Source organism: Gymnoscopelus microlampas (genome assembly GCF_963454915.1).
Source record: "Gymnoscopelus microlampas genome assembly, chromosome: 12".
Lineage (NCBI taxonomy): Eukaryota > Metazoa > Chordata > Actinopteri > Myctophiformes > Myctophidae > Gymnoscopelus > Gymnoscopelus microlampas.
Window position 1 is genome coordinate 24,780,993 of NC_139949.1, and position 24,639 is coordinate 24,805,631.

The 24,639-nt window shown below is 44.1% G+C and overlaps 1 protein-coding gene across 1 annotated transcript in view; it reads right to left on the reverse strand.

Annotated features, from left to right (window-relative positions):
* Positions 1 to 24,639, reverse strand: part of robo3 (roundabout, axon guidance receptor, homolog 3) — an 84,161-nt gene that overhangs the window by 35,197 nt on the left and 24,325 nt on the right. Inside the window, exons 3-6 of the mRNA XM_084075212.1 lie at positions 7,982 to 8,139; positions 6,710 to 6,830; positions 5,101 to 5,239; positions 4,824 to 4,951 (exon numbers count right to left, since the gene is read on the reverse strand). Coding sequence (XP_083931338.1) covers positions 4,824 to 4,951; positions 5,101 to 5,239; positions 6,710 to 6,830; positions 7,982 to 8,139 — 546 coding nt within the window. The remainder of the gene's footprint in view (positions 1 to 4,823; positions 4,952 to 5,100; positions 5,240 to 6,709; positions 6,831 to 7,981; positions 8,140 to 24,639) is intronic.

Genomic DNA, 24,639 nt, shown 5'->3' on the forward strand with positions numbered 1-24,639 from the left:
CTGTGTAAGACAGATCAGAGTGAGATTTGTTCCATCGCTGTTACATGGACGACAGACTGCTGTTCAATCAGACTGCACACTCGGTGTTTACTGCAAGAGGATCTTAACCACACACACACACACACACACACACACACAGAAGCCGCCTTGCATCAATATAGTTAAACTGATACACACAGAGGGAGCAAATTCCACCCCCGAGCTGAGCCTCCTCGGGGACCTAGATGCGACAGGCAGCTGTCACAGTCCCATGCTGCAGCAGACTGCGCACGTATACGCACACGCCTCATTCAACACGCCATTATGCCGCCGCCGCTTCAGCATTCAGTAGGGGAATCTGCTTAGCGTCATCTCTAAATGTGACACGTACACATATGGTACATACTGTAAGCACATGATACCTTTTTCCTGTTATTTCCTCCAAGAGGAAGGAAGGCATCGCTCTGGCTTTATATGGGTATTGCATTACACGCACACCATAATCCATTTATTCAATTTGTGGATCTACTAAAAGTGGAGCGCACGCAGCCTTCTCAGAAATACGGATTTTAGTCCTGACACGAGTTTATATGTAGGTTCTACTGGGAGCCGATAAAGCAACTCTATACTTTTTAATACCAAGAGTTGCACATGTGAGACCCAAAAAATAATTCATATCACAATAGATAGGATATGCCACCGTACCATTTTTTTCCTCCACTGACTTATTAATGACTGGGCACAAGGCATCCTTTCTCAGTTAGAGTGTCAAGAGACTGGGTACATGAAGAGAAGGCAGGAGTGTCAAAAGTATTTATGAAATGCTTTTCACAGGTTCATCATACATACTGTAGCTTACTTTTGGAACAAAGGGTTGAGGTAGTGGTAATAACATTAAGTAAGCCCACTCAAGCTTATGGTTCCCACTGAACACACATAGACAGAGCACACGGCCTAAATGTTTATGGAACCAAGTCACTCATCTCTTTATTCTATTATTGTTGTTGTGCCACAGGGAGGAAACACTCTTATAGCCAATTTCTCAAGACACTTCTGTGAAATTGCTTTTTGTTTCTTCATTTACTTGTTGACCTTGCAAGACGTGGCTGAAAAGACACACACCCTGCAGTACTTAACAACCAAACAACTGTTTTCAACTTCTATGAAAAATCACTTCTGTAAATCGGACTTTGTTCTGTTTAATAAGAGGCAGAGGAGTGTTTCTGTGCTGCACAATTCCTCACATTCTCATTTCACATCTTTGCTTTTAAACATAAATAAAGTCAACACGTGAGACGAGGGGTGTGTGGTTAGAAGAGGTTTGTTGATTTTTGCTAGCGTCCAAAGTGAGATACTCCGCATTAGTCTGGCAGGAGCTTGCGAAAAGGGAATACCACAAAACAAATATCCCTTAAATGTTTATGTTTCATTCATTCACAAGATAATTGGAAATCTGAAACAGATGGGTTTTTCTCAGTTGTACTAGCCCAAAGGAAAATAAGCAAAAAACTGTGTTTGGTGCCAGACAGTAGAAATAAAGCAATTAGAGACATGTGTCATCAATTTGCATTAGGTACATAATTAACACACAAAGCTTTGAAGCTTCACAACTCATCCTACAGACTTTTGACACCACATACCATCTCCTGAACTGCTTTTACAGTCTCTTATTTTACTATTCAAGCTCCTGTAGCCTTCAGTACACATCAATAGTAAGTCAGAGTTCTTACAACAAGGCTGTGCCAAATATAACACAGCCGTTTTACCCACCACACCTTTCCAACTCTATATCATCGTTAATACTTTATGTGTGATAAAAAACAAAGACAAGTGCTATATATAGAGCCTACATCTAGCAGAGTGAAAACATGATTGGACTGCAGTCATGGAAAATCAAAGGCCTGTTCCACAGCATTTCCAGGGCCACTTAAATGCTTATTGACTTCCCCACCCATCCTCATATATGCCAATCATTAGAATGGCAGGTGGTGATGATGGTGGTGGGTTAAGAGTGTGTCATGATTGCAGAACAGATCAATAGAAAGTGCACATGTATGCAAAAATGCATACACGCACACGCACACACACACGCACACGCACACACACGCGCGCATACAGAATATCATGCAAAGATGAGATGAAATGGCATACTTACTGACTGGACCCACTGGAATGGATGTAGAGATGTGGAAAGGGATGGAAAAGAAAGATGAAATGAGAATGAGATGATGGGGAATGATTCGTGAGTCCACCATAAAAGCGATGCAGCCAGTGGCTCCTATGATCAGCAGTTCTTGTCTCCGGCCCTCGGGGGACCACTAGTGCTGCCAGCAGGTTTTTCTATTCCAGCTACAGTATCTGATTCATTGCATTCATGTGGTGTTACAGGTCTAACCCCCCCCCCCCCCTAGGTAGAATGGAAAACCAGCAGCGGTCTGGTGATCCCAGAGGACCGGAGTAGAGAACCACTGCTCTGGATAATAATACAAATAATAACAATGGCTGTGATATGTTGCAGTTAATGACAATTCACCAGTGGTGGAAAATCAATACTGCAATGTAGAAGTACTCTGTTACAAGTAAAAGTCTGTAATTAAAAATGTACTTGAGTAAAAGTACAAAAGTATTGGTATCAAAATGTACTTAAAGTACCAAAAGTAAAAGTACTAAAATGTTTGAAAATTGCAGATCTACAAGCTCACAACGCGTCGCATCGCGACGCGTTGTGAGCTTGTAGATCGGCTATTTTCAAATAGCCTAGGTATAAAATAGGGCTGAAGTGGTTAATGTATGTCTTATTATGTAATAATTGATATCTGCAAGGTAACTCGTAACTAAAGTGTTCAAATAAATGTAGTGGAGTAAAAGTACAATATTTGCCTCTGAGATGTAGTGGAGTAGAAGTGAAAGTATTGGAAATTGGAAATACTCAAGTAAAGTACAAAGACCTCAAAATTGTACTTAAGTACATGCATTTAGTTACTTTCCACCACTGCAATTCAAAACGCGGCAACATTTCAGGGTAGGATGTGCGACGATCTCATTCACTGTAGATGTTTATCTTTAATGTTGAAGGATTGAATGGTAATTTGTTGCTAGTTCAATGCAGACTCTAGAGAGAAGGTGTTGTCAGACTGGCACTGTGTGGACCATGATGGAGATATGTGAAAAACTGAGCTGAGGAATACAAAGGCTGGGTTCTGTGGTTGGGGGAGAGATGTGTGCTTCTTTTTTCAAACCCAGTGGTCCTCCTGTGTTTGTGTTTGTGTGTGTGTGTGTGTGTGCACATGTGCGATGTGTGTTATCTCTTTTAATACTGCAATTGCACACAGCATGGTCACACAATCCTCCTTAAACCAACAGCTGTCACTGAGAATAAGCCCTGTCTTTTGCTACAAAGTCCTAATAACAGCATGTGATTGTGTGTGCATGTGTCTGTGTGTTCAAATATTGCAAAAAAAGATTAGTGCTTGCTGAAAGTCAGTGTGCGTTTATGCTCACTTTCATGCAGAAAAAAAAGTGTGTGTGTGTGCGTGTGCGTGTGTGTGTGGTGGATGTACAGTATAATATGTGAGCATAGGTTCTGATGTCTGCCAGCCTGTTCAACTTAGACTCTAGATATGCACTGCAGGAATAGCTGACAAGATGTATTAGAAATCCTAACTGAAATGATTTGAGTTTGATTAAACTTTTATCCATGTGTTGTTCTTCAAAGGGCTGAGCTGCTTCTAAAGGAATTTCAGTGCTTCTTGATCTTGGCTCTGAGTTAAACTAACTGATGGCTGAAGGCTCCCAATAGTATAATGTGAAGACACAAGTTATAATTTGCCTAGATGTGTGTCTGTCCATGTATTTTAAGAGTTTACTTTAGTGGTAACTATGTTAATTTAACTGTGTGTAAATATGGATCCATTTAACATTCTGTATTTCACTGTGTGTACCGCTGCTCCCAGCTGGCGCAAGCTTATCGCTGGTGGATTTACTATATAACCTGCCTGACACACAAGGACACCATAATGCATTTTCTGTGCTTTATTATGAACACAATATATATATATATATTTATTTTTTTTCTCAGGCTTGCAGGACAGAGGTGCTCATACTGTATTGCCGTTGTGGCAGTTGATCACTACTCATGGCATAGATAGACCTAGGTGAGCCCTTATACTTCATATTGATCTAATCCAAGCAATGGGGGAATAAAAAGCAATTCTAGGTAGACGGATTGAAGCCTAAACAATTTAAATTGAGGCTGAAAATCCCAGACGTAAGTAAAGATTTTTACACTGCTCTGATGCGTCATTTTCGTGTGGACAGCAAATCCTTAGGGTTCATTTAACACTAATTTAACACAATTTAACAGTCATATTTACGCACGCTACTGGGGATTGAGTTTACACTTATATATATATTTATGTTCATACCTGTTAATAGCTCATACAAAATGCAAATCGCGGGCGGTCCAAGTGCGGAGGTCCTTTAGATTTTTGGTACCTTATTCCTAATCCCTGTACGTTACTACCGGTTTACTCTTATATATATTTTTTATTCTTAGTTATGTTTTTTGAGTGGTGCAAACCACTCCTATATCTGACTTTGTCTGTGTGTCCGTCCGTATGTCCAATAAACAAACATTGATGACAACATCAATACGGGGCTCATCAAAGGCACCACTCTCTTCACACTGGGTGTGATTTTTTTTCATCTATCTCGTGTTTCATGCTGCAAAGAGGGTACAAATGGAATTAAATGGACTTGTATTTGGACACTGTTCAGAGTTAAATGAATACGAGCATTTAACTGTGTGAGATAAGGTTGGAAATGAGCGTGTTCTCGTGTCTTACCATGAACTTGCAGTGTACCAGAGGCTTCAGCCTTGCCCACGCTGTTCTCTGACACGCACGTGTAGGTTCCCTCATCCTCAGCCCTCACCTGGGTCAGACGGAGGCTAAAATCATTGCGAATCTCAAATCTGAAAATGAGATTGGACACAATTAGCACAAACGTACTTTCACTGGACTTAGGTGTTATTAAACCATAACGTGTGTGTGTGTGTGTGTGTGTGTGTGTGTGTGTGTGTGTGTGTGTGTGTGTGTGTGTGTGTGTGTGTGTGTCTCACACCTCGCTCTGGGCAACTCTCCCTCCTCTCTCCGCCAGCGGATGGTGGGAGTGGGGTCACCATGAACCTCACAGAAGAAGTCTACGGTATCATCAGCCAACACCACTTGGTTCACTGGCTGCTTGATGAACACTGGCCGCTCTGAGAGAGAGAGAGAGAAAGACAGAGAGAGAGAGAGAGAGAAGGGGATACAGAGACAGGGAGTAAGAGAGAGAATGAGAATTAAAATCCTCCGAAATATAAAGTTCGGAAACTCGATTTCTCTCTCCCCTTCAATAATACCAATTGGTATTGTATTTTATATCGTAGTTATCTGTCACCTTTAACCCAGGCGATTCTTAAAAATGTTTTCTAAATCCTAACAGTTTTTAAAAAAAAATCCCACTTATATTTTTTCAAGATTTTTCAAAAATAGCAGATCTACAAGCTCATAGCGCGGCACTTGGTGGAACTGATGCATGATAAGAGAGTGAAATGACGGACATAGAAGTATATTGCACTGGATCAAAGTAGACACACATGCATGCTGTCAGATTCTATCACTTTACATATGTTATATTTTATATTACAGTCCTATAACCTTATGCTATGGTAAGTTAGTCATACTAGTTTGTCAACATGCAAGCATATCTACTTTTATTTTGTTATCCCCAATGTAGTCTCCCACCTCCCCCAGCATGTACATGTATAATCTCTGTCATTGCCAACCCCCACTGCTGGTGGTGGGGAGGGTGTAGAAAACCACATGTCTGCTCGGATACACCCAGAGTCACTTCTTTTCACCTGACAGTGAAAAGTTTGGTATTTTTTTTAGCTATTTGGCCACTTTGGACAAAGAAAGATTGCGTAAGCAGAACCAAATCCCAGTGGTATCCTTTAAGAATACCCAGAACAGGGCAGTAGAGGAGCTGCGGTAGAGATTTTAATTATTCTTGTCCCCCCCCCATTCCGTTGGATCAATATGGGCTTTAAAGCCTATTACATTGCAATTACTGCTTTAGCAGCAGCAAATAAGAACGGAAGAAAGAGAGCGAGAGAGAGACAGAGAGAGAGAGAAAGAGATGATAGAAACTGGTGCATGTTAAAGGAGGAGTTCACCCAAAAAATGACTTATTTTCTATCAATTGCACACCCCATGAAGCCTTGAATTCATGGATTCATTTTTGTTTTTGTGGCATTCCTAAGCCAATATTTTGATGACCGGGTGTGTATCCGGTAGGAGACACAAATAATCTACTTTGTGTCTCCTACCGGATACATTAGCCGGTAGGAGACGGGAATCAAATTATTGGCTTAGGAATGCCACACAAACAAAAATAAATCCATGGATTCAAGGCTTCATGGGGTGTGCAATTGATAGAAAATAAGTCATTTTTTGGGTGAACTACTCCTTTAAGAGAGTGAAACGAAGGACATCGAAAAATGGAGCGTTCCGAATTAAATGTATTATGCCGACCAAGAACTCTTGCAGGACCACTCACTAAAACGCAGGATCTTGCTGTGTAAATAAATATTATATATCTTAACAAAAAACCTTTCAAAAGAAGAGCAAACCAACATTACATTACCAACACCAACACCAACCCAGCACTGAGAAGGTTGTTAACTCACCAAACACCACCAGCTCAGCTGGGTCGCTGTCTTTCTCCCCGACCATGTTGGTGCCGACACACACGTACATGCCGGCGTCGCTCTTCCGGGTGTTGGAAATCATCAGCTTTCCGCCGCGGATCTGAGGAAGGTGACGGGGGAGAGAAGGAGAAGATTTACAGAGGAGCTGAGACAGATGAGGACACACACACGCATACTCTGTCATTCTCTACCCTGACTCAAGAAGATCCTCTGAGCAAACTGCTGTACAATGCATCTTTCACCCCCATGTTGGATTAAGTGGCTGCACTCACTGACTCATCATTTTTAGTCTGACTCATCATTTAAAATGCATCTGTTTGCGCGTGTGTGTGTGTGTGTGTGTGTGTGTGTGTGTGTGTGTGTGTGTGTGTGTGTGTGCGGCACTGTGCGCGCGCGCGTGCAGGCGTGCATGTGCGTGCGGACGTGCATGTGTGTGGGTGTGAGTGCTGTGAAGATTTGCATCAGCAAGAAAAATAATTTGAAGGGTTTTCTTAGGTAGGCGGCATTATATTGAATAAACAGCCTGAAGAAATTCAATCAAACGTCAGTCAATATAATAACATCACGTTGTAATTCTATTCATATTGCTTTCCAATTGCATGACAATGAGGGAATTGCATTAATTCTTGATTAGGGGTTTACAATTGTTGCTAATCAAATTGTCAATGCCATCAATGATAATGCCAGCACCGGAAACACCATTTATTGATCCTTCTACAGATGAACGGAAATGACAAATGGGGCCGAGCAAGTGACTAAAGCACACCAGTCCACACAAATACTACCAATTGAAAATGCCTTCGATAATGGATGACAGAACATTTATCTATCTTAAGCATGGCTCATACTTCCGAAAACAGCCGATCTACAAGCTCATGGGCTTGCAGATCTGCTATTTTCGGTACAGGTATAAATTAGATATTAGATATTTAGAGCATTGGCCCCCAGGGGTCCTTGGGAGGGTTCCAGGGGGTCCCCAGCAAAAGCAGTTAATATAGCATCACAATCATTTGAACCACTTTAACCTTTTATACGTTGGCTATTCAAAATCTACAAGTATAGCGTGGCACTCTGTGCCGCGCTATGAGCATTTTTAAACACAAATCTTTGCTTCTGGGGGGTCCCTGGCACAACATATTTTCAGATGGGGGTCCGCGGCCACATAGATATCAATTCAATTTGGGGGTCTTTGGACCGAAAACGTTTGAGAACCACTGCTTTAGAGAACACATAAATGGTGGGCAAACTTACAGTGATCCTCTCATCACGGTCGTTGACACGAATGTTGTTTCTCTTCCAAGAGATGGTGGGCTCAGGGTGTCCCCTAGGGGGGACGCACTCCATGACGGCCGGCTCACCGGCCGCCACCACCACGTCACTGGGTGTCTGACGGAAGTCGTCTCTGAGGACTGGACAAAGACAGAAAGAAAGGAAGGGAGGGAGAGGGTAAGATTAAGGATTTAATGTCTTTCTTTGATCGGCCATTATCACACACACGCAGTTTGAAGGAATACAAGTGAGGATTGCATTGTTAGAATCAAACATTTGCCACGGATTTCTGCTAACGTTTTATCGTCCATCTGAACAGTTGCATGACTGCAGCTAACTCACAGCACGATGTAGCTAAGGAAATGACACATCACAAAACATTACTGATGATGTGACTTTAATGTGTGTGTGTGTGTGTGTGTGTGTGTGTGTGTGTGTGTGTGTGTGTGTGTGTGTGTGTGTGTGTGTGTGTGTGTGCGTGCGCGTGTGCGTGTGTGTGTGTGTGTGTGGTGCATGTGTGTGTGTCCCAAAGGTCTTCATTGAATCTGTGCCCTGTGTGTGGCATCAAGTCATCAATAATGAAAGCTCGCCTATCTACCACACACAAAGTAGATGAATTATTCAATATGCCCCCCCCCCACCCACACACACACACACACACACACACACACACACACACACACACACACAGACTCCTGAAAAATGCACATGCATTAGAAATTCACTTGTAAAACATAGACAGTCAAACAAAGACTGCATATAAACCAGCTCCCCTCAATCGGAGGGAGCCATTTAGAATTTGAGTCTAGAAAACAACTCTCTCACTCACTCCTTCCTGTCAGTCGATTCATAATACATGAGGGATTTGGGCTTTGGTCAGCCAGCACCACCCCCCTAACCCCAGCCCCCTTTCCAATTCATATTCGGAATACTCCAGCCAAAAGCTTGTGGTTGCTACCTGAAGGCATGGCGGTTTCAGTCTCCTGAGCTCTGTGGATTCTCTCAGGTTACAGGCTTTTGTTGTTAGAGGATGAAGTCGACATTCACCAGCTCTACCTTGAGAGGCTAAAGCCACACTGGCCTGTAGGCTACAAGTCTGGTTATGGCCACTCCAGGGATTTACAAAGGCAGAGCTATAGCTACCTGACTCACTGAACAGGATCGCTGTCTAACCCGCGGGCATCCTACAGTATCTGTCTACCATGTCCTCCAAACACCACCTTCCCAATCTGAAATATGGACCCGACCCGCCCGAATGTTCTATTTCAGCTTTTATCCACTCCCGGGCATTTGATGTGAAGCCTTCCAAAATACGAGCATCTTTCAAAAAACATTGACTGTAGTCTTGTCAAATTTCTTCTCCTGCAACGTATTCCCCTCAAACATTTCTCTTAAGAACTTAAGCACTATTTTATACTTAGTTGTATGATGGCAAAATGTGTATGATGTGACGTGCTGTGAGCTTGTAGATTGGCTATTTCCATTATCTTTGAAAAAATACATTAATAATACAATAATAATTATAATCATAATAGTTTAGCCTTTAATGACATGCCAATACTAGGGTCTCCAGGTTGGAAGTGGTTAAAATCAAGAGCAAAATTTGGGATTTGGTCATCAACGACTCTGTGGATGATGAATTGATGTTGGAAATCAGGGCGGAAGGCTATATACATCGTGATGACTTCATTTATCAATATGTAATGCTAATACAGTATAATTGACATTCTCCTTGTGTCTTCACTTGAATCTTTCCCTGCAGTGCGAGTGTGAGAGTGGAGAACCGCAGGACTGTCTGAACTGTTGCCAGGATGATCTTAGTTAGAAGGACAAAATCATTCTCTCTTGAAAACATACATAAGTCACGTCAGAAAGTTACATTTACACCGACTGCACTTCATGGGCATTTGAGCATATGCTGCCAAAAAGATGTGTTTCGTTTCAAGTATTTCACTCTCTGTCAAAGCACAAAATAATTGCAGTGTTTGCAATGACCAGCGGGCAAGGACTTGCTTGGAAAAGAAAAGAAAATGAGTAGAGCTGACAATGTTATTTGAATGTTAAATGATTTGCCAAAAGTCTTCAAATGTACATTATGTAAATGTCTCTGCATACAGTATATGCTGCTCTTTCTTTGTGCTTAGCCTGGTTCATGTATATACCACTGAGTCGCGTGTAAAAAAAAAAGTTGTTAGTGAGATATTGTAGTAAATAATGTAGTAATGCGTTTGTTTCAATGCGAGTGCTCATGTGTGAGTGGGTGTGCCTGTTCTCATATTTGCCGAATTACAATGTTAATGTCCCTGTAATGTCACAGGCCAGTAGGGGAGGGTCACTGCCTCATTTGATTAATGACACGCCTCCTCTAATGATGGCCCAGACAGGCCAACAAAGCCCTAGGACATTACCATTATCGTCAGCACCAGCCATCCATCCCTCCTTCCCTCAATCCCTCCATCCATCCATCCATCCATCCCTCCATACGTATGAACCAGTGTCCACTAGCAACTTAAGCCAGATTTACAGTTTGTTGTTCGGCAGAGTTGCAACTCTGTCTCTTAGGGGTACACTGTGTCTCTTTGTCTGGAATACCTTGGTCTGTGAGAACCAGACCACCCTATCTCTGTATCTATGGCAATGAGTCAGGCCATGTGCAGTGAAGGCCATTTCTCCAGCTGTCAAGATAGCGTGGCGTCCTCTTTGAGCGAGGGTGTGTGTGTGTGTGTGTGTGTGTGTGTGTGTGTGTGTGTGTGTGTGTGTGTGTGTGTGTGTGTGTGTGTGTGTGTGTGTGTGTGTGTGTGTGTGTGTGTGTGTGTGTGTGTGGGCGTGTGCATCAGGTGATAAATCAGCCTGTTTTGTTTATAATCAAGGTCACGGGAGAGAGACAGGCACATTGGCGTTAAAGACTAAACAGGCCATTTCTCATCCCTTCATCAAGTAATAGAGCCAACGCTTGTTGTTCCCTGATAACGTTAAAGCTGCAATCCGTGACGTTTGTTTCATAGAATGCATACCCGCCATTCGAACCCGGGCGGGTGTCCTGGACTTACCAGTCATTTCACTCAGTCAAGTGGCAGTCAGCGAGACATGGCCAGGGGAGATATTACATTTACAGTATTTCAATAATGGAGAGATGAAGTTGTTGTAAATGAGAGTTTTATTGAATAAACATTTGGCAATTAGACTCTAGAAGTGGTCGCACTGAGCAGTGAATGACAACAGAGATCTTCCTTATTGAATTTACGCTTTTAGTCAAGTGGCGGTCAGCGAGACCTGGCCATGAGAGGTATAGCATTTACAGTATGAGCTCCAGGCAGTAGTACAATCAACCAGTAGGTGTCCTATCGGACACCAGTGTAAAACGACCACCTCCCACCACTGCAGATGTGCTAGTTATGTCGTATTAACCTACCAACCAAACAGATGGGTTAAAATAATGTTTTATTCATTAAAGCAAGTCCTGGATTGCAGCTTTAAACTAAGCTTAATGAATCTCCGCCATTCATTTGGTGGCCTTTGATTCATTAAGCTCTGGGTTTAGTTTATCTGAGTCCTTCATGAGAACCAAAATATCAGCTCTGGGATTCAGCCAAACCCACATCCAAATGGCCAATTAACAACCCACAGAGGATTTCGGGGTGCTCCGCATCGCATAATCCACCCCCCAGCCCGTCAAATGATATGCCAAAACCCCACCCCTGCCCTGCCACTAAAAGCTGCCACCAATGTTTATCCAACCGCCATTAACAGCAACATAATAAATCCACAGTAAATCACTCAGGTACAGCTCCAGTCATGCCAGGAGAGAGGGGGGACGTAGTGGCCCGTCACACCCCAGGTATATTAGCATGCCACAGGGTTAAAAGATGACTGCAGTGACCTGTCACACACACACACCATGCGGAGGCCACTGGCTCCTGGGGGCCCTTTATCTTTCACTTTCTGTCCCCCCGCCTGGGCCAGGTCTGAGAGTCAAAGAGGACCCCCAGAACTTTATTAGACACTGACAATTACCCACAGGACCCCTGGGGGCCCATATTAAGTGGGTGCACTTTGACCCCCCACCAGGCCCCCCCACAATACAGCCAGAGTAATCCTCACCGCTGGGCCTGAACAGCGAGCTTTAATTAGAGCACACATGGACACACAGACAGACACACACACACACACACACACACACACACACACACACACACACACACACACACACACACACACACACACACACACACACACACACACACACACACACACACACACACACACACACACACACACACACACACACACACACACACACACACACACAGAGTAAGAAATAAAAGCACACATTGCTAGAGGTTTTACCAAATAAACAATATTGATATCACCATATATACATTACATAATTTGGGGGAGAATGGACCTCCCCAAACCCTGGTCATGTGTTCATCCCAGCCAAACTCTCATTCTAAACATTCACATTCAGAGGCTTTTGTCTTCCTGTGTGGTTTTTAACTGTCATTTGTTTCTTACAACTTGTTTATAACTATCATGTATACTATCAGCCTTTTCTGTACTGTTAAGGTAATGCATGTTGTAAATGACCATCAACCAGTATTATTACCACACACAGAGCAACATAACAACACATTCATGTGTGACCACTTAGGGCACTTAAAGCTACAGTGATTTACCTTCACTTCAAACCCCAGCAAAACCCCACATTAAACTCCTGAGCGCTATTTTAACTCTGAGTGTACAAATGGAACCAAATTGACCCATATCTATTTGTAACACTGACAGTGTACAACACGTTGCTCCATTTGTATACTAGTTAAACCCTCTAAACTAGTAAACTGTAACTGAGTTGGCTCCACACTTGGACCGCTTTTTTCCATCAACACCAAATCTACAACCGATCTACAAGCCCACAACCTTGTAGATTGGCTATTTTCGGCTTATGTTCCCCCCAGAACATGGATTATGTTCAAGTGGTTAATTGAACACTGAGGATTTTCACAGTGTATGAGGTACACGCCACACATCGTATCTATCAGGCCATCATCACAGCTTTTGATTTGACATCAAAACCCCAGGGGTAAAACGCTCCAAGCTCACGTTTAATTAAATGGCTTTATCGTTGTCATCAAATGTTCCAAGAGCTCCGGATGTGTTTGCATTGTGTGTGTGTGTGTGTGTGTGTGTGTGTGTGTGTGTGTGTGTGTGTGTGTGTGTGTGTGTGTGTGTGTGTGTGTGTGTGTGTGTGTGTGTGTGGGGGGGGGGGGGGGGGGTTTGTATGTGTCACCCATCAAGAATAAATATTCAGATGGCAGAAAGGGAATGACAGATTGTCCCCTGGCTGACACGGAAAGAGAAAGTGTGGAAAGGTCTCGGTTTCAGGCTGTGTGTGTGTGTGTGTGTGTGTGTGTGTGTGTGTGTGTGTGTGTGTGTGTGTGTGTGTGTGTGTGTGTGTGTGTGTGTGTGTGTGTGTGTGTTGTGTGCCTATCTGTCAGCCTACATCTTGTCCTGACATGAGACAATCTATCCGGTAAGCACATGGGAAACATATATGGACACAAACACAAACTCCTCCATCTTTCTCTGAAATACATACTGCTTTCTTCGTATCTCTCTATCGTGTATGTTTAAACACACACACAAACACACACACACACACACACACACACACACACACAGTCTTTTCTCATCTCTCTGGAGCACTTTCCCCAAGGCAATATGTGTATGGGCCCTGGGACCACCAGGGACCCTTCGCAGCAGCCTCCTTCCATCAGCCACTCTCATTATCCGGAGTGGACCCCCCTCCGATCCCTATCAACTACAACATCCTGATGAAACGGCCGGCACAGGATATTGGCGTGTGTGTGTGTGTGTGTGTGTGTGTGTGTGTGTGTGTGTGTGTGTGTGTGTGTGTGTGTGTGTGTGTGTGTGTGTGTGTGTGTGTGTGTGTGTGTGTGTGTGTGTTTTCACTGGGATTGGGAGCGAGGGGGGGCGGGTGTGATGGGGGAGGTAGCTCATGCTTGGAGACAGATGTCCAGGCTGCCTTTAAGCACCTACCACACACACACACACACACACACACACACACACACACACACACACACACACACACACACACACACACACACACACACACACACACACACACACACACACACACACACGTGTGTGTACAAATACACATGCTGCATGAACAGCTGTAGCAGGAAAAGAGTAAACATTGTCTGCTTGTAGCCCCTGTCCAACATGACTGCACTGCAAACTCCTTCATTGTCAATTTAACTCAGAGAGAGTACAACAAAATGTAACCAAATGGACCCGTAAGGGTTCATTTGTAACCTAACTACATAAGCATTACCTCATTATCTCTGTCTCACGTTCAAATATTAAAAAGGTGGATTCTGCTCTTTTCTTCTGCGTATGATCATCATGATAGCCAGATGGTTTATTGACCTGCTTTGGCTCTTTGGTCACAGAGACACCGCTAATGATAAATAATGATGAGGCCACCGAATTTCAATTAGACCCTCAATGTGTCGACCCAGGAGGGTCATCGTCTGTTAAAGACATACTACTGTCCTACCACACATATACGCCTGACCACAAACACACACACACACACACACACGCACACGCACACGCACACGCGCACACACACACACACACACACACATACACGCGCGCGCAGTCGCGCACACATAATGCACTCACACCCACAGCTCTCAGCGTCACCACATACACATTTATTCTCTTCATCAATCTCTAATGTGTTTCCCTTCAGATTCACTCGCTCCAATTTTCTTTTGTTTGTGCGCATGTCGCTCGTGGTGGCGACACTCATTTAGGCTGCTGTCTCTGCCGCTTAGCCCCATCATCTGAGTCCATTTAGCATCCACAACAGCTGCCCCAAAAAACACCCACCGCCCGCCACCCAGCCCGTCTCAACTCCCCTCACACAGAACGCTATGTGCTGCTGCCACCTCACCGGGCTGATGGCTGAAAAGCAGCTGGTCCCCACAGGCCGTACAGTGACAGAGCATGAACGATTATAACCAGTGGTGGAAGTACTGTACTTAAGTAAAATTTTTAGGTATTTGTACTTTACTTGAGTATTTCCAACTTCCAATACTTTTACTTCTACTCCATTACATCTCGGAGGAAAATATTGTACTTTTACTCCACTACAATTATTTGAAAACCTTAGTTAATTGTTACTTTGTAGATTTTAATTGTTATTACAAAACATACATTAACCACTTCAGCCCTACAAAACATAAATACAATATGATAAATAAATAAAAGCTCACAAGTGTCGTGTTGCGATAGCCTGGCATGGCCAAACTAATATCACTGCGCAGATATTAGTCTGGAATCTCTGAGTGGAACCTGCATTTCCGAGGGGCAAATAAAAAAAATGCCTCTGACGATAAACCCGCCCTATTATTTACATACTGGGCTCTGATTGGTCCCTCACAACTTCGGAGGGAGAGAAATAAAATCTCTATTGAGAGGGGCTAGACCTAATCTGACAAGGGCAATTTTTTTTGCAATGGCAGATTCGTCTGGAACCAGGCTAGTGTTGCGAGCTTGTTGTAGTCTTCTTTCGACATGTCACTGTGTTGTACCACGAAATATAAATTAGGCTACCTTTCAGCGTGCCGAGCTATCCTGCATGAAAGTGGCCAAATAAAACCAACATCATCATCATTTTCCATCCACTAAACGAGGAGACGGAGCCTAAAAGAACTGTAAAATGTAAATCAGCCGTGATAAACTGTTTGACAGCGTGTTGCACTGTTTGTCACATCCAGACTGTAAAGTGGAGAACACGAGGATATCTGAATCTCTGCGCGTAACCACACTTCGCTAGTGCGGTGGAGGGAATCGAACTCTGAAACAACGCTCCCGTTTCAATATTACTGTGTCATAAAATAAGAGGCCTGGACCGAAGCTGAAAGTCATTGTCGGGGGCAGGTTAGGCTGCTGAGAAGGAGATAGATGAGGTTATCTGCCAAGGCGCGATGTTTCACGGCTTTTTAAGTGCTCATCATAAACGCCTGGGCCTGTCCGCTCCGTGGTTTCTTGTCACACCCAGACATGTCGCGGGGAAAGGGAGGTAAGATTTGGCAGCGGGTCCTGGGCCCACGTGCTGCGCTGGGGGTAAAGGACCCCTCATTATCAGCAGCATGGGGACCGAGGGGAGGGGCTGCCGCGGGCCGAAGTGGAGAGTAAGGAAGAGGGTATTCATGGGGGAGGGGAGCTGTGTGTGTGTGTGTGTGTGTGTGTGCGTGCACACACACATGAAAAACGCCGTCTGTGACCATAAACAGATGGATGTACGGAGGAGGCGGATTATCGGGCCAACTCGTAGGCACCCTGATAACATGAGCTGAAGTCATGGAAATGCCACGGATGGAATATTGCGTGTGCATAATGTAATGAAAGGCAAACGCGGTCCATGCGACCACACTGTGTCTGTGTACGTGCACGTGGCGTGCACCTGGTGCGCTTGCCAGCGTGCGTGTGTGTGCGCGTCTGTGTGCGTCTGTGTGAGTGTGCGTGCTCATGAGCATAATGTGGGTGAGCGAGACACACAGTCTAAATGTATCTGTTAATTTATCCATTTGTAACTCCGAGAGTGTACAGATGGAAACAGGAAACCAAATGGACCCCCTTACGGGTCCATTTGGCTCCATCTGTAGGCTCCCGGAGTTACATGAACTCTCAGGATTTCACAGTGTAGATATTATGAGCCGTGGCGAACCCTCCACCCTCTCCTGAGTGGAGCAGAACAAGCCTGAGGCGTGCCAGGCCCGTTTCCACTGAAGCAGTCATATTTCAAGACAAGAAGGGCCACATTAAAACACTGTTTGGCTTCCGTTATTGTTCTCACAGCGGATGCTCTCTCTTTGTCAACCTCATGCTATCGCGTTGATGAATCTACAATTGTTGGTAATGATGATTTCGTGGGGAGAGAAACTATGTTTTTCATCACTTTCATAATGCCTTTGTTGCTCTCACTGTGCTGATATTTGGCAAGAAAAAATATTTTTTATTGTGCCTCTGTAAGTAGATGGGGAGATGGGTTCAGGGTTGTACAGTTATTTTAACCCTTGGGTAACAGTGAAAATGTTGTAATTCATTGCCATGTTTTACAACAGCATAATTGTGAACCATAACATTTAGATTTTTATATTAACTTTCGATTAATGGTGCAACCCTAGTGCAATGTATAGACACAATCATATGGGTTGATACAAGCACACGCGCGCACACACAGGTACACACAACCTAGAAAACACATTTACAGGAATGCACACACACTTGCACACATGCATACCACAGCAAAGCTCCTCATTTGGAGTGCAAATCCCTCCAATCTGCTGGCATGGGGAGCGTTCACCTGTGTGTGTGTGTGTGTGTGTGTGTGTGTGTGTGTGTGTGTGTGTGTGGTGCTGTCTGTGTGGCACATTTCGCTCCACATCCCGAGGTGGTGGGCCCGCTCGCGCTGTGCTCACCCATCCAGCAATCTGGAGGTTAATCCATCCACCACACAACCTCCCCTGGCATGCCATGTATGGGCTGCATGTGTATGAGTGTGTGTATGTGTGTGTGTGTGTGTGTGTGTGTGTGTGTGTGTGCATTGAGTGTGTCTGAATGTTCACACCGACATGCATTGCCTGGCGGGATAAGAGCTGAACTCACAAACTCCCTGGCTGCCGGGAGGCCGAGCTCAGCAGCCACAATTCTGGAAGGAATTAAGTCAACATTCTTGTTAGGAAGCGCCAGTGCCTTCTACGCTTCATCAAGCTAAACTTAGAATGCTGAGTATTTTTCAACAATATAACTTTGCAAGTCATCTAAAAATGTCTATAAACCCCTGAAAAAAATGTATGTACTGTACTTACAACATTTCCCCAATTGGATAGGATACAATGCTTTTTCACTACACTGATGCCACCGTGTTGTTGCCCATTTATTTTGTGAGCTAAGGTTTAATAATACATTGAACAGTCATAAATCATGTCGTTGTGGTGGTGGGTAATTCACGTTGTCTCAGTTTGAATCATTCATCTCTCCTCTCCTCTCACAAGTTAAACATTAATAGAACAAAATCGGCGATGTCTGACAAAGACAGAACTTTTAGAATAAAGAAAAGAAACCCAGAAACCTTGGATGGGGGATTTATTGGCTGTGGAGACAATTCCCTATAAACACACAAAGTAAAGACATAAAATGGTCCCTTAATGGAGTCACCTGGCAAAAAATCAACATCGGGGACAGGATGAGAAAAGTGTGGAGCAAGTGCCAGCACTGGGGATGGATGGGGGGAGATAGATGCTTGTGTGAACAAAGTCTTCATCTGTTCCTGCCTTCTTTTTTAACCACTTGAACCCCAGCATGCCTATTCTGGTGGGGAACATTCTCCCAAAATAGCAGAGCTCAAATCGTGTCGCTTGTAGATCAGTACAGTTGTAACTCAAGTCTGTTTCACTAAGACTAGAGGGTTTAAGTGGTTAACCATTTCATTGTCAGGAGCTACGACATCTCCGCACATCAGTGTGTGTCCGACACGGTGCATAGGGTGGCATGTATACTGTGTGTGTGAGTGTGAGTGTGAGTGTGAGTGTGTGTGTGTGTGTGTGTGTGTGTGTGTGTGTTTTTGTACGTTCAACACCACCCGTAACAAAGCAGCCACGCGGAGAACAAAGAGTGGGCTGTGAAAGGTTAAATGAGAGAATGGGGAGGTATGTATATGTGGAATTGCTAAGGAGTTTCAGCAGAACGCCCCTCCCACCAACAGGACCTCCCGAGGCCTCCTCCAACGACAATAAGACCATTACAGACAGAGGTGGTCGAAGCTCCTGTGTGTGGTCGCGTAATAAAGCTATTGTCTGCCCCTGAAAAGAGGATTACTTTAATCTAGTAATAGCTGACGTGGGATTGTTCTGTGGCAGCGAGGTAAGAGGGTCGCTGAGAGCCACTAAGAGGCCCATTGTGAGGCCACCGGTGGTCCCCCCTGTTTTTGTCCCCAGCTGACCCGCTGGCCCAATCAATCTACTGTAGTCCACCCGTCAAGAAAGCACTGAAACACCCACTAAGAGGGTGGGAAGGGTGCTATCAGGGTTGCCATGGTCGCTTATTATAAGCGATTATTTAGGCTTGTTTCTAAAGTGTAGTTGCTTATTTGGGCTTGCTTCCATTTTTATTTTTCTTTAAACCATTAATATGCAGCCTATTTGTGTTAGAATGTTTCAAAATATTCCACATTTAATTTCAAGATTTCTTTGAAAGTTGCAGATCTACAACCTCTCGTAGATTGTGAGCTTGTAGATCTGCTATTTTCAAATAGCCAATGCATATAGGTTTAAAGTACTCATGTGGCCTATAGTCGCTTCTTTTGGGCTTGTTTTCATAGACCTGGTTGCTTATTTCTCTTGCAAAATCTGGCAACGCTGGGTGCTATACGCTGAATGGTACTGAGGCTTTGGATAATGCTGGGACACCGTCTCCACAGCAGAGCCCGTCCCCTATTCTTTATTGAGTGTTCTAGTAGGCGTAGGGGGAGGTTTGTCTTCTGCTCCCAACAATGGCTGAATGAGAGTGATATTTGAACCAGGTGATTAATAGTGGGAGTGAGGTGACCCCGCATGCATTCTGCCGCTCGGACTTCCTGTCCTTTCTGCCCTTCCTTCCTTTGTTCTTCCTCCATTCCTTCAATTTGTCCATCTTCCTTGTTTCCTGTTAAAGGCCAAAATAGATGAAGCCGACTCGGGGGGGGTCAAAGTGGCAAGGGGTCAGCAGTGATCCCTTCCCAAAAGAAATTCCACCTCTCTGCCCCGTGCCTCCTGCTCGGCTATGCGCGGCTTGGCTCGGAATTGGCTGACTACAGGCTCATTTCTTTCAATCCGGGTCCCCTTACTCTTCTGTGAGGTCTGACTACTAGACCAAACTGGCTAATCCCTCCACAGAACCACCACAGCTTTCAGCCCACCATCGACTTTGTATATTTTAAGATGTACTGTCTGTGCATCCGTTCATCATGTATGTGTCACTTTGACTTGGTATATGACTGCACCTCATGTACGTGAAAGAATTCGGCCATTTGCTCGCTCACTCACTCTCTCTTTCTGTGTGTGTGTTCTGTGTGTGCTTTTCCTGTACTGTCTCATTCCATGTAGATCCTGCCAGCTTTTTCAGCTGTGCATTGTGTGGCTATGGAAGGTAGCACACACACACACACACACACACACACACACACACACACACACACACACACACACACACACACACACACACACACACACACACACACACACACACACACACACACACACACACACACACACACACACACACACACACACACAACCGACCAATGCCATTTCACACATGTGTGTGGGTTTCACTGAGGTCAATGGCTCTGACACTATCTACTTTCCCTTTCCCCTTGCCGCATCCAGCGCTGTGGAAAAGACACTGACGTCTTGTCCTGGAGACGAGCCAGTCTGTCTGTCTGTGGCAGCGGGCTCATGCCCAGCTGTCCCTGTCCACCAGCGAGCAACCATGTTCGACCGGTCCCCCGACTGATGTAGGAGCTGCCCCCGTCCAGTGTACGCAAAACACATTCACATCGCTGGGAACAGATGGTTAGTCAAGGGCTTTGTGGCTGGTGCCTCGTGCCCGCTACCCCCGTGTACCCCCACAGCCTGTTAGCGCGCAGAGCGGCAGGGGCGTGTGTGTATGCGTGGGTGGGTTGTGTGTGTGTGTGTGTGTCTGTGTGGGAGGGGTACAACAGTTCTAATTTTCCACCCTGTCAACAAACTCCAAAAACAGATGGATCTTGGGATGAGAAATCCATTTAGGTCCACTTGAATGACTTAAGCTCCCTTCTCTGACCTTTTCTAAATCTGAGGCACGGGCCGTCTTTAAGGGGAATTTAAATCGCATATATATCTAATGTGGGCAGAAATCAATAAGCATTCTCCACAACCGCTTAGCCTCACATTGAGCATTTGCGCTGAGGTCAAACATGCCTAAATCCGCATGAAATGCATTTTTACGACACCAAGCTGGTGCCTCATAGTACTACCTCGTCCTCTGCCTATTACTAAAAACCATCAATAAAAAGTTGCCAGGTTTACATAAGTGAAATGTTTCTCCTGGCACCCACTAGACTGGGAAGGTGAGAATGGAACTAAGAATTGATTATACAACATTCAACAAATGATGGATACCCAAGGTATCCATCATTTACTCACAATAAACTCACAATCTCTAACAATAGGTTCTTGAAGTGACCAACTATTAATGATAATAATAATAATAATAATAATAATAAAACAAAAAAATAACCATCAATGTATAATGACAACCTAAGTCTCTGATGTCTATGCAGGCAGTAACCCAGTCAATCTAGGACAACATGTTGATTTACCAATTGGAGCTATTGGACAGCATGTGGCTCAGGAGGTAGAGTAGCCGTTGGGGAATCGGAGGGTACCCAGTTCGATCCCCCCTGCATGCTTAGTGCCGAAGTGTCCTTGAGTAAGACATTGATCCCCAACTACTCCCAGGTGCTATATTAATGGCAGCCACTGCTCTTAATAGTTAGGCTGGGTAAATGCAGAGGACTTGTATTTGCAGCATTTCAGGAGCAGGAACACACCTCAATCACGCTACTGCTGTTATCCTATAAATACACACCTAACCCTCTCCCTTCCCTTTAGTTTTCACATTCTGTACCTCTCCCTCTCATCCTGCTCCTCTTCCTGTTATTACTCTCTTGTCTCCGTAGGGCCCTGAGGAGGCTCATCGTGCCCTGGTAGTATGGTGGACTCCCTAACGAAGCTTCCCCCGAATGCATTCCGCACACGGAAGTACAGCAATAAAGACTCACACACATTCATTAATTTTGTGAAATCAATACGACGACAAGAGAGCTGTTGAACAGCTTGTTGCATTCTACCATCAGGCTTTCTCCACTGTAATCAACAGACTTCTCACCAACTGTTATCCTTTACTTATTAAAGAGAAAATCTTTGAATCTCCTTGATCGGAAGTGTAACAATCTCCATGCAGGCAGCAAGGGGCGTGTATGAGACTGGAAAGAACAAACAAATAACAGTTTGTCTCCATTTTATACTTTCAGAAATTGTCAAAGAAGCTATAATTGCTAGTAGATCTGCTATTTTTGGAAGAAGAAAACATTTAGAATGTCAGAATAAGATATTGTCGTCACAATATCGATAGAGGTATCTGTTCAAAAATAGATTTTTTTTTTCATATCTCCCAGCCCTCTCAGCCCCAACAACAACATGACAACTAGACAATGTCATCTCACTTTGAAGACAGCTTCAAGGATGGATGAATGGCTGCTCACTCTTACATGCGTGTCCGCTTTCCAACTCGATAGCACCACTAACAAGCCCATTCTTCTCCCATTTTCAGGTTTTATGTTCATTTTATCTGCTTTGTATCGATGTGTTTGTCATGATTGATGTGTCTGAAATCTGTATTGATTGCTGTTTGTGCTTCTACTGCTTAGTGTCTGTCATATATGATGTCTGATACCCCCCCTAGATGTAACCTCTCTGTCAAATCATCTGGATTTGGATGAATTGTATTTGTCTTATATTACCCATTGCTTGTATCTGCTTGAATGTAGTGCTGCAGCTATCGACTATCTTTGAAGCAATTATTCTATCGATCACTTTTTCTACGAATTGAATAATTTTGAAGCGCTTATATAGCTTTTATTTTATTTTTCATAATAGACTAAATTGATTAGTCTGATTAACCCTATAATCCCAGATTCTTTATTTGTCGTACAACAGTGTTTGTAGAGCTAACATTTTTTTTAAATGATTATCATGTATTTATTTTTATAATGGATTAGTTTGAGTAACTGTTGCTCCCCTACTTGTCTGCTTGCTTGCATTCATGCTAACTGCTACAACAGTCGCAGGTGCTATACATCTGTATTATTGCCTCATCAAATAAAATAAACCAGCATCTTTCATCTGGTGAATGTTTGGCATTATGACAGTTTCCTTGCTATATATATATATAATTATATGGCTAATTGTTTTAATGACACTATATTAATCATATATATTTACTGTCTTTTCTTATTATACAACATCCAGTGTCTTTCCACGGCTGTGAATTAAATGTTTTGACTCGGCCCATGTGGGATTGAGTAAACACATGCATGCGTCATGCACAATGACGCATACATAAACGCAAACAAATGACGCAAACAAAAACGTATGTCCATATTAAAATATGGACATATTAAGGTTTCTGCCCGACAGCAAATGATATAATAGTGAACAACCCAACAGGACAGATATAGTTGGGGGGACAGAAGCGGTATGAAGGAGGTGCAGTGATTGGCCCACAGCAGATCTGTGGCAGCCAGAGATAATGGGGCTTGATTGGACAACGGTTGGACCAGGGGCTGCTATTGTTCTCCTTGGACCCCCCGTGGCCTGTGTGTGTGCTACACTGTTGTTACAGGGAGAGAGGGGGAGTCTCTTCCTCACACCACCTGTTGTCATATCTCCCCTTGTTGTACCCCCATCCCCCCACCATTGTCCCTCTGACCCTTTATGACACAAACACAAACATACACACGCAGACACGTGCACGCACGCACGCGCACACACACACACACACACACACACACACACACACACACACACACACACACACACACACACACACACACACACACACACACACACACACACACACACACACACACGTTTGTATTACTATACTTGTGAGGACATCAACATTTTAGAGCAGCGATTTTATGGGATTTTAAAAAACGTAACCTTTAAATGCTTAATCCTAACCTAAACCTGACTGTTTGCCTAATTCTAAGCCTAACTCCCCAACTAATTCTTTAACCATAAAACAACATTTTCTCAAGTGAAGGCCAGGAAAATGGTCCTAACAATGCATAATTCTCAAATTATACTATACTTAATGTGGGGACATTTGGCCCTCACAAGAATAGTAACGCCAGTACACGCACACACACACACACACACACACACACACACACACACACACCCACCCGCCACCAGTCTCGTTCTCCTTTATCCTGGGCCTAATTAATTCATAGCTATCCTCTGGAGTGAGGTTTGGCCGGTGGGCCAGGCTCAATAACCACCAGACGGTCATCATCCAGAGGGTGAAGGAGGGGCGGGGGTTAGCCAGAGGCCCCTGGCCTCACTCTGGCCATCTGATCCCTTCTTTAAGGACTGGGACCAGTCCTCCATAAGGCCAGGACCCGTAATCCCATGAGTGAAGCCTGGCCTCACTGACAGACAGACAGACAGACAGACAGACAGACAGACAGACAGACAGACAGACAGACAGACAGACACTAGATGATGTATGTCATACATACAATAGACAAACAGAAATACATCTAGATAGATGAGATAGACAATGGATGTTATGCATACAGTAGTAGCTCCACTATCTGGGTCTGTAATTAACACCAGCCAAACGCCACATGGGGCAGATCTTTATCACTGATCGGCAACCTGTGACTGATCCTGGGACTCCCGAAGAAGAATACACCCGGAAATCACGTGATCTAAATAAATTCCAGCCCGTCCAGA